Raw genomic sequence first — 14,358 nt, forward strand, 5'->3', positions numbered from 1 at the left:
TCCAATGACGGTGCCACATTGAAAGTCACTGAACACTTCAGTAAGGCCATTCTACTGCCAATATTTGTCTATGGAGACTGAAATAGCCAAATCCACTAATTTAAAGGGGTGTCCACATACTTTTGTATATATAGTGTACATTATCTCAGGAATTCATATGCAAAAAAAACAAATCTCTTTCTAATCTTGAAATCATGAGAGGTAGGGAGGAGGGCTTTATAGGTTTGGTTGAGTTCAGGATCAGGCTCAACTGTTGCGATTGAGAAACCATGTAAACGGATTAATACTTTTAGGCTCCACTGTTGAGATTGAGGAACCTTGTAAACAGTGTCGTGGAAATTCTAGTTAAAAGAGAGACTGCGGATTCTTCAAACAATCAAACTTTAATTTTGATTAATTGTTGCAATAATGGAGCTGGTCAACCACGACCCGTAGAGATCGTTGAGAGCCCAACGAGCATAACTGAGACACCGCATTTTATAGTTAAGACATCCTCCTGAATACGTGACAAACAACAGATGTGTGGAATGGGTCAAAAGGTTAGGATTTGTATGAAATAAATGAATAATTCACAGATAGAATCTGCTGTGAAGACTGTTCCCATTGTATAGAAACCAGGGTTTGGACCCCAAGACGAGGTTCTTCTTATCAGCTCTCCATACCAGGGCCATCTCCTCCCTGGTACCTCATAGTACACAACCACCAATTCAATATATGGAATGCAGGCTGTAGATATCCCCAAGCCATCATAGAGTTGAAGTCGGAAGTTTACATACACCTTAGCCAAATATGTTTAAACTCAGTTTTTCACAATTCCTGACATTTAATCCTAGTAAAAATTCCCTGTTTTAGGTTAGTTAGGATCACCACTTTATTTTAAGAATGTGAAATATCAGAATAATAGTAGAGAGAATGATTTATTTCAGCTTTTATTTATTTCATCACAATCCCAGTGGGTCAGAAGTTTACATACACTCATAGTTAGTAGCTGGTAGTATTGCGTTTAAATTGTTTAACTTGGGTCAAATGTTTTGGGTAGCCTTCCACAAGCTTCCCACAATAAGTTGGGTGAATTTTGGCCCATTCCTTCTGAGAGCTGGTGTAACTGAGTCAGGTTTTTAGGCCTCCTTGCTCACGCACACTTTTTCAGTTCTGCACACACATTTTCTATAGGTTTGAGGTCAGGGCTTTGTGATGGCCACTCCAATATCTTGACTTTGTTGTCCTTAAGCTATTTTGCCAAAACTTTGGAAGTATGCTTGGGGTCATTGTCTATTTGGAAAACCCATTTGCGACCAAGCTTTAACTTCCTGACTGATGTCTTGAGATGTTGCTTCAATATATCCACATAATTTCCCTCCCTCGTGATCTATCTATTTTGTGAAGTGCACCAGTCCCTCCTGCAGCAAAGAACCCCCATAACATGATGCTGCTAACCCCGTGCTTCACGGTTGGGATTGTGTTCTTTGGCTTGCAAGCCTCCCCCTTTTTCCTCCAAACATAACGATGGTCATTATGGCCAAACAGTTCTATTTTTGTTTTATAAGACCAGAGGACATTTCTCCAAAAAGTATGATCTTTGTCCCCATGTGCAGTTGCAAACCGTAGCCTGGCTTTTTTATGGCAGTGGCTTCTTCTTTGCCAAGCGGTATGTCGATATTTGACTAATTTTACTGTGGATATAGATAGTTTTCTACCTGTTTCCTCTAGCATCTTCACAAGGTCCTTTGCTGTTGTTGTGGGATTGATTTGCACTTTTCGCACCAAAGTACATTAATCTCTAGGAGATAGAACGCGTCTCCTTTCTGAGCGGTATGACGGCTGCGTGGTCCCATGGTGTTTATACTTGCGTACTATTGTTTATACAGATGAGCGTGGTACCTTCAGGCATTTGGAAATTGCTCCCAAGGATGAACCAGACTTGTGGGGGTCTACAATTCTTTTCTGAGGTCTTGGTTGATTTCTTTTGATTTTCCCATGATGCCAAGCAAAGTGCCACTGAGTTTGAAGATAGGCCTTGAAATACATCCACAGGTACACCTCCATTTGACTCAAATGATGTCAATTAGCCTATCAGAAGCTTCTAAAGCCATGACATCATTATCTGGAATTTTCCAAGCTGTTTAAAGGCACAGACAACTTAGTGTATGTACATTTCTGACCCACTGGAATTGTGATACAGTGAATTATAAGTGAAATAATCTGTCTGTAAACAATTGTTGGAAAAATGTGCAGCAAATACAGTAAAGGGGGCAGCAGTGAACACCACTAAAGCAGTACTCTTTAATCCAGGTGTGCTGGATATGGTGGAATATGTAGTGGAGTGATATCTAAATGTACAGCAGTCAGAGGAACAGCAGTACAGCAGTTAGAGGAAAAATCCACCCTAAACCCGAATCCAAAATCCTCCCTAATAAACCCCTAATTCTAATAATTTGTGAGAACAATATGTTTTATGAACAAATGTTTATTTTTGTCATTATAATAAGGTTGGTAGCAATACAAGACAATGGTTGTGGAAATCTGTTGCAGCTCAAGTCAAAATCTAATTTTATTTTGTCACATACACATGGTTAGCAGATGTTAAGTCGACTACACAACCCACAATGCAATGCTCTCTCTATGGGCTGGGTGGCAAGCTAGTAAACGTAGCTACACACAATAATGCCAAAGTCAATATCAGCATGAGAAGTAGCTAGTTAGCTGTAAAATCACCTAAACAAAGTGCATTATCAATTTAGGAGTCTACAAACTCACCATGTTCAACCTGCAGATCGATGTTCCTTGCAGTGTCCCTTCGCAACGGCAATGCACTCTGGACTGAAGAGGCAGACAAAAAAGAGAAATGTGGTGGACCCTCTGTTCAATTACACATTTCTTGAGGTAGGAATATCGCTAAAATATTATAAATGACTCATCCGAGACATGACGATCTCCCACGTTATGACATCGGCCAGTATTGAAACCTGACATGTATGATAGACGTTTTTGCGATCTAAAAGTTGTATTCCTATTAACTTCCAGTGTAGCGAAAGTGGCTTTATCACAATTCTACATCATACCGGCCCAACTCCTTTAACTCACAAGTCATTATAGGGAGGAGAAGAGAAAGTTGACATCTGGGCGCAGGAAGTTAACTTTTTAATGGGATTTTCCCATCATGGTTATAATCTTCAGATTATAACAAAGTATTGCACATGCAGATAAAAAAATATATATATGTCATTGCCTTCATTTTTATCATTTAAATGTGACCAGTCACATCATGTTTTTTTTTTACTGATATTCAAGGTATTCAAGATACATACAAGGAAAATCAAAGAAAAGGGAGACAAATTATGATGGTCTATGTTTTAACAGAATGAGAAACATTTTTATAATAGTACAATACAAGTTTGATATTATGCTCTTGGAAACTGTTTTAAATCCAAACTGCTGATTTAAAAGAAAAATATTATTCTGTTTGTTTGTGTCATGTAATGGGTGAAATATAAAAAGATGGTTTGACAATAACTGTATTATATCTTTCGTTTCAAGTTTATTTGTATTTACCATTATAAATTATTAGGACTTTGTGATTGTGGTTTGGCATACTGTGTTGATTAAATTGCTTGCAAAAACAATATATGCCGCATACCACCCTGCATACCACTTCTGGCTTGATTCTGAAGCTAAGCAGAGTTGGTCCTGGTCAGTCCCTGGATGGGAGACCAGATGCTGCTGGAAGTGGTGTTGGAGGGCCAGTAGGAGGCACTCTTTCCTCTGGTCTAAAAATATTGATTGCGGACACTGCCCTGTGTAGGGTGCCGTCTTTCGGATGGGACGTTAAACGGGTGTCCTGACTCTGAGGTCATTAAAGATTCCATGGCACTTATCGTAAGAGTAGGGGTGTTAACCCTGGTGTCCTGGCTAAATTCCCAATCTGGCCCTCAAACCATCACGATCACCTAAAAATCCCCAGTTTACAATTGGCTCATTCATCCCCCTCCTCTCTCCTGTAACTATGCCCCAGGTCGTTGCTGCAAATGAGAATGTGTTCTCAGTCAACTTACCTGGTAAAATAACAGATAAATAAAATTGAGGATTTTGTGAAAACTAATGAGAAACTGAGTGAGCTTGTGGAGAAATGTGGTGGCCGTTGTCATGTCATCGATAATGAATTATGGAACAACATTCAGCAGGATCAGTACAGGAACAACCAGTACTAAGTAGAAAAACTAGTCAACACCTTAGAGAACATGTTGAGAGAGAACGGAGGAGGGTGCTACACCAACGAGTTTCTCCAAGCAGTAGAGGAAGAAATACAAGCAGAGATAAAGATTATTTGGGCAGTTAAATGGCCAAATGTCAATGGAAAAGATAGAGTGTGGAAGAAACTACTGAACAAAATGACAGGGGTAACAACAGGTCAAGTACTTAGATCTTTCCTTGGGGTTGCAGTGCCATTTTCATTAGTAGTTATTGGGAGAAGTGCGCTAGAAAGACTAGGAGCATTAGCAATAGCTGCAGGATGGTTTGCTTGGGCAGCAATAGGTTGGGGAATAAAAGGTACCTATGCAGCAGAGGATGCAGAGACACCAGGAAGATACAGAACAAAGCAGCTAAGGCTATCTGGGAGGAAGCTAATGGTATTTTGGGTACAGTCAAATGTTTGTCAGGGCCAGAGGGGTACAGCAAACTGAGTTTGAGTGAAGAAAATAAGTAGCAGGACTGCTAGCTATTCAGATTTAAAAACCTGTGTGGGTTTTTAAATTTGAGTGAATGAGTGATAACAATAGTTTGCTATAGGACTACTATACCACAGTAGAAGATGTTAAAACCTGTTGCCTTGTGAAAATCAAGTGACTGTTCAAACCATTCAAAAATATTCAGACAAATCAAATGTTAGAACAGGTCAATGTTTTAACCTAATTAGAGTAAGACATTTTCTTTATCAATGTTTGAACATAATTGCATTAGCAAATGTTTGATTTGAATGTTTAAACAGAATTACGGTTACAAATGTTTTATGACATTTTTTTAACACAATGATAGAGTAGAACATGTTTGATTTTAATGTTTTAATTTGAATTTGAAAGTTGTACCTTTATTTAACTAGGCAAGACAGTTAAGAACATACTCTTATTTACAATGACTGCCGACACATCCATTAGAGTTTAAACTGCATTTTAGTCAGCAGATGCTCTTATCCAGAGTGACTAACAGAAGTGAGTGCATTTACTTTTTTCTCCGTACTGTATGTTTGGCTAAAATTATTATATTTTGAAATGATTCAACAGTTTGTATTGTACTTTCATAGTAAATTATGAAAGGAATAATACAAATCCATATTTGAATGACTATAACGCTGTATGAGTTAGAACTGGAGAAACAGAGAAGTGGTTCGTCAATTCTTATTGAGCACAACATAAATGTTATATCAGGGTGTCACAGCTTAATAGCTTTTAGCTTATGTAAGTAAGGTCCGTGACATCACCTTAGTAGCAATTACCAGCATTGTGAAATTACTTTATTTACTCAATCGTCCTGTTTTGTTATGGTCACTATGAAATCTTTTATATTCACTTGTATTTTGTTCACAATTTGTTGTATTTTTCTTTGTACATTACAACAAGCAATTATCAAATCCATAAGAGGTATTTAGAGCAGATTAGAGTTGTCCTTATTCAGTCTTGTTCGAAGGGCAGTTCTTCCTTGAGGGCAGAAACGTGATTGATTAAGTTTAGGAAAGAAATGTCATTTGGTAAGTTTAAGCAAGCAATTCGACATTTTAAAAGAGCAGCTCTTCCTAAAGAACATAAATAAATGTGATTGGTTAGATTTATATGCAGTGCCTTCAGAAAGCATTCATACCCCTTGACTTAATCCACATGTCATGTTACAGCCTGAATTCAAAATTGATTAAATGTTGTTTTTAAATCTCACCCATCTACACACAATACCCCAATATGACAAAATTAAAATATGTTTTTAGAAATGTTTGTGAATGTATATTAATTTAAATACAGATAGATTGCATTTACATAGGTATTCACACCCCTGAGTCAATGTTAGAATCACCTTTGGCAGTGAATACAGCTGTGAGGCTTTCTGGGTAAGTTTCAGCGCTTTGCACACCTGGATTTTACAACATTTGTACATTATTAGTATTAAAAAAATCATGCTCTGTCAAGTTGGTTGATCGTTGCTAGACAGACATTTTCAAGTCTTGCCATATATTTTAAATCCGATATAAATCAAACTGTAAATACGCTACTCAGGAACATTCAATGTCGTCTTGGTAAGCAACTCCAGTGTATATTTGACCTTGTGTTTTAGGTTACTGTCCTGCTGAAAGATGCATATATTTATTTATTAGTACCTTTAATTAACCAGGAAATACCTATTTTTCAAGGGAGAGCTGGCTAAGAAGGCAGCAGCAATTAATACATACAACAATACTATACAACACAACAACATGATCCAGCCTAAAAAAGTATTTACACTCCTCTGTAACAGTCTCCCATCAACATTTTAAATTCATTCAGCAGCACTAACATATCTAGATGAAGCATGGATTGTAGACTATTCCATGACTCTGGTGCATAAGACGAGAAGGTAGTCTTGCCTAGTGGACTTTAAGTTGCAACCACCTAGCAGACCGGGTATAGAGATGATTGTGGACTACAGGAAAAAGAGGACCGATTACGCCCCCATTCTCATCGACGGGGCAGTTCCTTGGTGTCCACATCACCAACAAACTAACATGGTCCAAGCACACCATTACAGTCATGAAAAGGGCACGACAAAACCTATTCCCCCTCAGGAGACTGAAAAGATTGATACATAAGAACCTGACACTGATTTGATTAGCTTCCAGAACTTGGTAGGGTTATTTACGTTCTCTGTGACTGCATTTAGATATACATTTGTCTCCCAGTGTGATTCTACTGATACACTTTTGTGATGCAACAAATAATTTGTTTTAACAACATGTTTTACACAACCATTGTGTTGTGTCTCCACAACACTTGTGTAATTTTAGTTTTTTCAGACAAACTCTGTTGTATGACAACCGTTGTGTCAAAAGTGTGGTATGTGAGTTGTACAACTTGAGTGTATACAGGGCCTTGTGTTTACACATTCAATGTGGTCCTGTTAATTAAGGAAGACTTAGTCTGGGTATCTGGCTGAGGTGCCTCTGTTAATGTGAACTGTGAGTGTATTTCCACTGTACACCTAATAAACTCTTTTTTTATTTTTTTATTGGAGTGTTTATTCTAAGAACGGTGTATTTTAGTTGTATTACAGTCTCGTCAGAGTGTTTATATTTAAACAAACCTCAAATAGTTATTTATTGTATTTCCTAATTATAACTAGGAACTAAGTACATTTTTTTATTTTTATACTTCTGAACATTTGCAACTGATCTTAATTCATCAGCACTGCCACTTCCTTTCTGGTGATGGGAAATAAAAACAAAACACAAAACTTCATATAGTAATCCAGTTTTACTATATAGTGGTGAATAGAAATATAGGTTCTCTTTTCCAAACGTGCTAGCAATTTATGTTAGCAATTTAACTGCTCGCTGGACATGTGGGTAGTGGGTGTGGTCCTGTTGGGCGTTGGGTGTTGTCCTGTACGTCAGCTTGAAAGGAACAGCTATACATTTTTGTAAACAACAGCTGGTGCACAATATCTAAGGAAGTCTCGAGCTATTGCTCGCCTGAGGTAGAGTTTCTCATGATAAGCTGCAGACCACACTACCTATCGAGAGAGTTTTTATCTGTATTCTTTGTAGCTGTTTACATACCACCACAGTCAGAGGCTGGCACTAAGATAGAATTGAATGAGCTGTATTCTGCCATATGCAAACAAGAAAACGCTCACCCAGAGGTGGCGCTCCTAGTAGCCGGGGACTTTAAAGCAGGGAAATTTAAATCAGTTTTACCTAATTCCTATCAGCATGTTAAATGTGCAACCAGAGGGAAAATAACTCTGGACCACCTTTACTCCACACACAGAGATGCATACAAAGCGCTCCCTCACCCCCCATTTGGCTAATCTGACCATAATTTGATCCTACTATTCCTGCTTACAAGCAAAAATTAAAGCAGGAAGCACCAGTGACTCGGTCTATAAAAAAGTGGTCAGATGAAGCAGATTCTAAGCTACAGGACCGTTTTGCAAGCACAGACTGGAATATGTACCGGGATTCCTCCAATGGCATTGAGGACTACACCACATCTGTCATTGGCTTCATCAATAAGTGCATCGATGACGTCGTCCACGAAGTGACCGTAGGTACATACCCCAACCAGAAGCCATGATTTACATGCAGCATCAGCACTGAGCTAAAGGCTAGTGCTGCCTCTTTCAGGGAGCGGGACTCTAACCCGGAAGCTAATAAGAAATCCCGCTATGCCCTCCGACGAACCATCAACCAGGCAAGCGTCAATACAGGACTAAGATCGAGTCGTACTATACCAGCTCTGACGCTCGTCGGCGGTGGCAGGGCCTGCAAACCATTACAGACTACAAAGGGATGCATAGCCGAGAGCTGCTCAGTGACATGAGCCTACCGGACGAGCTAAACTACTTCTATGCTCGATCGAGGCATATAACATTGAAACATGCATGACACCACCAGCTGTCAACATTCACAAGGCCTCAGGGCCAGATGGATTACCAGGATGTGTACCGCGAGCATGCGCTGACCAACTAGCTTCACTGACATTTTCAACCTTTCCCTGTCCGAGTCTGTAATACCAACATGTTTTAAGCAGACCACCATAGTGCCTGTGCCCAAGAACACTAAGGTAACCTTGCTAAATGACTACCGACCCGTAGCACTCACGTCTGTAGCCATGAAGTGTTTTGAAAGGCTGGTCATGGCTCACATCATCACTGTCATCCCAGAAACCTTAGACCCACTCCAATTTGCATACCGCCCCAACAGATCCACAGATGATACAGTCTCTATTGCACTCCACACTTCCCTTTCCTACCTGGACAAAAGGAACACCTATGTGAGAATGCTAATCATTGACTAGAGCGTAGCGTTCAACACCATAGTGCCCTCAAAGCTCATCAATAAGCTAAGAACCCTGGGACTAAACACCTCCCTCTTCAACTGGATCCTGGACTTCCTGACGGGCCTCCCCCATTTGGTGAGGGTAGGTAACAACACATCCGCCACGCTGATCCTCAACACAGGGGCCCCTCAGGAGTACGTGCTCAGCCCCCTCCTGTTCTCCCTGTTCACTCATGACTTCATGGCCAGGCATGACTCCAACACCACTATTAAATTTGGTGATGACACAGCAGTGGTAGACCTGATCACCAACAACAACGTAGGGAGGAGGTCAGGGACCTGGCCGAATGGTGCAAGACAAAGGAGAGGATTGTGGACTACAGGAAAAAGAGGACCGAGCATGCCCCAATTCTCATCGACAGGGCTGCAGGGGAGCAGGTTGAGAGCTTCAAGTACCTTGGTGTCCACATCACCTACAAACTAACATGGTCCAAGCACACCATGACAGTCATGAAGCGGGCACGACAAAAACTATTCACCCTCAGGAGACTGAAAAGATTTGGCATGGGTCCTCAGATCCTCAAAAGGTTCTATAGCTGCACCATCGACAGCATGGTTGCATCACTGCCTGGAATGGCAACACTGCCTGGAATGGCAACTGCTCGGCCTCCGACCGCGAGACACTATAGAGGGTAATGCAAATGGCCCAGTACATCACTGGGGCCAAGCTTCCTGCCATCCAGGACCTCTATACCAGGACCTCTATACCAGGCGATGTCAGAGGAAGGCCCTATAAATTGTCAAAGGCTCCAGCCAACCTAGTCATAGACTGTTCCCTCTGCTACCACACAGCAAGCGGTACCGGAGCATCAAGTCTAGGTCCAAGAGGCTTCTAAACAGCTTCTACCCCCAAGCCATAAGACTCCTGAACATCCAGTCAAATGGCTACCCAGACTATTTGCATTGCCACCCCCTCCCCTCTCCACACCACTGCCACTCTCTGTTGTCATTTATGCACAGTCACTTTAATTAACTCTATATACATGTACATTCTACCTCAACTAACCAGTGCCCCTGCACATTGACTCTGTACCGGCAACCCCCTGTATATTTGTAGTTTTTTACTGCTGCTCTTTAATTACTTGTTTATTTTCTCTTGTTCTTATCTGTATTTTTTTTAAACTGTTGGTTAGGGGCTCATCAGGAAGTATTTCACTGTAAGGTCTACCTACACCTGTTGTATTCGGCGCATGCAACTAATAAAATGTGATTTGATTTGATGCATACACACACACACACGATAACATACGCACTATATACACACATACACATTTATTTAGTGCTGTAGATGTGGAGTAGGGGCCTGAGGGCACACAGTGTTTTGTGAAATGTTTCAATTGTATATACTGCCTTAATTTTGCTGGATCCCCTAATGGGGAACCATAATAAATACAAATACAAACTCAGTAACTCAGCTTTTTTTCAATGAAATCTTTGGAAATCTGTGGTGTTTCAAATCCACTATCAGAGGAAACAAATCTGATCTTAGTCTCTGTGTCATCTGTCTGGTGTAATTTCAGAAGAAGCCAGCTACTCAAAGTCCTAGGAGGATCTTAGCTTTGGCCCAATGAAAAGGGATGAAGCTGGGACAAACGAGTGGTGAGTTGTGAGACTGACAGCAAACACCAATGCCAATAGAGGGAGTTGGCATCAAGGAGGACATGGCTTATCCTTTCAGCTTGACTTCAAGGAGTGCATCTGAATAAATTGTATTTCCTTGATTCCTCTCGTCCTCTCTCCTTGCCTCCTTCTCAAAACGCAATGGAGAAGAAGACATAGGGGAGGAACCTCCGATCTTCTGCACCAATGTGCTTTAAGGAGGAGACTAGGAGGGAGGATGGGAGGAATCAAGGAACTAAAATTGACATTCACCCCAGGGCTTTCTATCTCTGTGTATACTGACTAGCCTAGTACAAGTCACAGCTAGAAGAGTTTTCTCTCTCTGACTGTCATATCATCATTAGTGTGAGAATAAATGTACTGGAGTAGAACATGTGACTAGGAGGGCGATGTGGTAATCAATTAACAGGCTTAACAACCAAAATAAGCCGGGTTGCATTTATTAGTGCTTAACGTAGCAAACATGTATTGCACCATAGCAAAAGGTTTTACACTGTAGCAAAAGGTTTTACACCGTAGCAAAAGGTTATACACCGTAGCAAAAGGTTATACACCGTAGCAAAATGTTTTACACCTTGCAATGGAAAACAAGTTTCTGTTTGAACCAATTAAGGTAGACCCTCTCAGTTTCAACCCTTTTGCTTTAGTTTCGTCCTAGTGAATATGACAACACTGCTCTCAGGCATATAACAATTTACCGAGAGTCATGTTGATGGAATGTGTGTACCAAACTAGGAGAGTATGTCCTCAGGTGCAGACAGAAAAGAACTGGCTGGGAACCATTTCCAAGAACTGCTCTCATGTATAGAAATGTAAAACCGAAAGTCATGTTAATAGTTTCTGTTTCACAGTTCTGGATGCTCTGTGAATCACCTGGCCCTTTGTTTCTTATGTTCTTGCAGAACACTGTATAAGGACAGGATAACACTGATCCCCTCCTTAGACACAACTAAAGATTCTGAGCAAGTGAACTTCTACTGTATTCCTACTGTATTAATATTGTATTACAGTATATATTCCCCACTCCCCTGTAAAACACCTCCCACCATGCCGTTGATAGTGTTGCTCATCTCCCAGCTGCTGTGGGTGCGTGTGGCTGCCCTGTTGATCTCCTGCGTCATCTTCAGTGTGTCGGCCCACGGGGCCTCCCTCTCCGGGGTGGGAGACTGGTGTGTGTTCTGCTGGGCTTTCAGCTTCACTAGAACCCTGCTGGTGCTGCTGATGGAGCACTTTGGCTTCCAGGCCCAAGGCCCCGTCTCCTGGAATAACTTCCCTATCACCATGGCCTGCTACGCCACCCTGCTCTGGCTCTCTGCCTCCATCATTTTCCCCATCTACTTCCTCAAGGGCCAGCAGAACCACAGGGAGGCCTGAACAAATGCATCTTCTCCAAAGTCTTCTCCTGCCTGGCCACGTGGCCTACCTGTGGGAGGTGACCCTGACACGGGCGCTGCAGGGTGACAAAATTATTTTGCACGCCCAAATTTTCAGTTTTTGATTTGTTAAAAAAGTTTGAAATATCCAATAAATGTCGTTCCACTTCATGATTGTGTCCCACTTGTTGTTGATTCTTCACAAAAAAATACAGTTTTATATCTTTATATTTGAAGCCTGAAATGTGGCAAAAGGTCGCAAAGTTCAAGGGGGCCGAATACTTTCGCAAGGCACTGTATATATATATATATTGATTTTATTTGATTGTTGATCATGCTATTTTATTGAACAAGTTGTCCTCAAATCGGCCTGGGCCCTGACGTCTGCTCTTGGTTTCATCAGTAGCGGTCTGTGGGTAAAATCACTGGGGAAGTCAAACCTGAAGAAAAGCCATATTACAACCTATGTGTTGTGATTGTTGCGTTGCTTTCTCTACAACCTGTTAGTTCGTATGTCTTGCCACTGTGATACATAGTGCATACGGAAAGTATTCAGACCCCTTGATTTTTCCACATTTTGATACATTACAGCCTTATTCTAAAATGTATTAAATTGTCCCCCCCTCCATCAATCTACACACACAATACCCCCAAAAAACTGTTTTTTAGAAATTTGTGCTTCCCACAATAAGTTGGGTGAACTTTGGCCCATTACTCCTGACAGAGCTGGTGCAACTGAGTCAAGTTTGTAGGCCTCCAGGCTCGCACACGCTTTTTCAGTTCTGCCAACACATTTTCTATAGGATTGAGGTCAGGGCTTTGTGATGGTCACTCCAATACCTTGACTTTGCTGTCCTTAAGCCATATTGGAACAACTTTGGAAGTAAGCTTGGGGTTATTGTCCATTTGGAAGACCCATTTGCGACCAAGTTTTAACTGATGTCTTGAGATGTTGCTTCAATATATCCACATAATGTTCCTCTCTCATGATGCCATCTATTTTGTGAAGTGCACCAGTCCTTCCTGCAGCAAAGCACCCCCACAACATGATGCTACCACCCACCTTGCTTCACGTTTGGGATGGTGTTCTTCGGGTTGCAAGCCTCCCCCTTTTTCCTCCAAACATAACGATGGTCATTATGGCCAAACAGCTCTACTTTTGTTTCATCAGACCAGAGGATATTTCTCCAAAAACATACGATCTTTGTCCCCATGTGCAGTTGCAAACCGTGTCTGGCTTTTTTATGGCGGTTTTGGAGCAGTGGCTTCTTCCTTGCTGAGCGGCCTATCAGGTTATGTCAATATAGGACTCGTTTTACTGTTGATATAGATACTTTTGTACCTGTTTCCTCCAGCATCTTCACAAGGTCCTTTGCTGTTGTTCTGGGATTGATTTGCACTTTTCGCACCAAAGTACATTAATCCCTAGGAGACAGAAGTGTCTCCTTCCTGAGCGGTATGACGGCTGCGTGGTCCCATGGTGTTTATACTTGCGTTTTTTTGTACAGATCAACATGGTACCTTCAGCCATTTGGAAATGGTTCCCAAGGATAAACCAGACTTGTGGAGGTCTACAATTTTTTTCTGAAGTGTTGGCTGATTTCTTTTGATTTTCCCATGATGTCAAGCAAAGAGGCAGTGACTTTGAAGGTAGGTCTTGAAATACATCCACAGGTACACCTCCAATTGACTCAAATTATGTCAATTAGCTTTTAAAGCCATAATTTTCTGGATTTTCCAAGCTGTTTAACGGCACAGTCAATTTAGTGTATGTAAACTTCTGACCCACTGGAATTGTGATACATTATAAGTTATAAGTGAAATAATCTGTCTGTAAACAATTGTTGGAAATATTACTTGTGTCATGCACAAAGTAGATGTCCTAACCGACTTTCCAAAACTATAGTTTGTTAACAAGAAGTTTGTGGAGTGGTTGAAAAACTAGTTTTAATGACTCCAACCTAAGTGTATGTAAACTTCCGACTTCAACTGTAAGTATTCAGACCCTTTACTGAATACTTTGTTGAAGAACCTTTGGCAGTGATTACAACCTCGAGCTTCTTTGGTATGATGCTACAAGCTTGGCACACCTGTATTTGGGGAGTTTCTCCCATTCTTCTCTGCAGATCCTCTCAAGCTCTGTCAGGTTGGACGTGGAGCGTTGCTGCACAGCTATTTTCAGATCTCTCCAGAGATGTTAGATCGGGGTCAAGCCCGGGCTCTGGCTAGGCCATCAAGGACATTCAGAGAGTTGTCCCGACGCCACTCCTGCGTTGTCTTGGCTGTGTG

At 41.1% G+C, this 14,358-nt stretch overlaps 2 protein-coding genes across 2 annotated transcripts in view; one reads left to right on the forward strand and one right to left on the reverse strand.

The window, feature by feature from the left end:
* Positions 1 to 3,108, reverse strand: part of LOC110531570 (rho guanine nucleotide exchange factor 11) — a 39,014-nt gene extending 35,906 nt beyond the window's left edge. The window contains exon 1 of the mRNA XM_036987411.2: positions 2,758 to 3,108. The gene's annotated coding sequence lies outside the window, so the exon portion shown is untranslated. The remainder of the gene's footprint in view (positions 1 to 2,757) is intronic.
* An 8,624-nt stretch (positions 3,109 to 11,732) lies between these two features.
* Positions 11,733 to 12,165, forward strand: LOC149980802 (myeloid-associated differentiation marker homolog). The gene has a single exon (XM_090183659.1). It carries the CDS (start codon positions 11,744 to 11,746, stop codon positions 12,068 to 12,070), a length of 327 nt encoding a protein of 108 aa, XP_090039785.1. The 5' UTR covers positions 11,733 to 11,743; the 3' UTR covers positions 12,071 to 12,165.
* Positions 12,166 to 14,358: the final 2,193 nt, after the last annotated feature.

This window comes from Oncorhynchus mykiss, chromosome 9 (assembly GCF_057628025.1).
Source record: "Oncorhynchus mykiss isolate SJ-2025 chromosome 9, ASM5762802v1, whole genome shotgun sequence".
Lineage (NCBI taxonomy): Eukaryota > Metazoa > Chordata > Actinopteri > Salmoniformes > Salmonidae > Oncorhynchus > Oncorhynchus mykiss.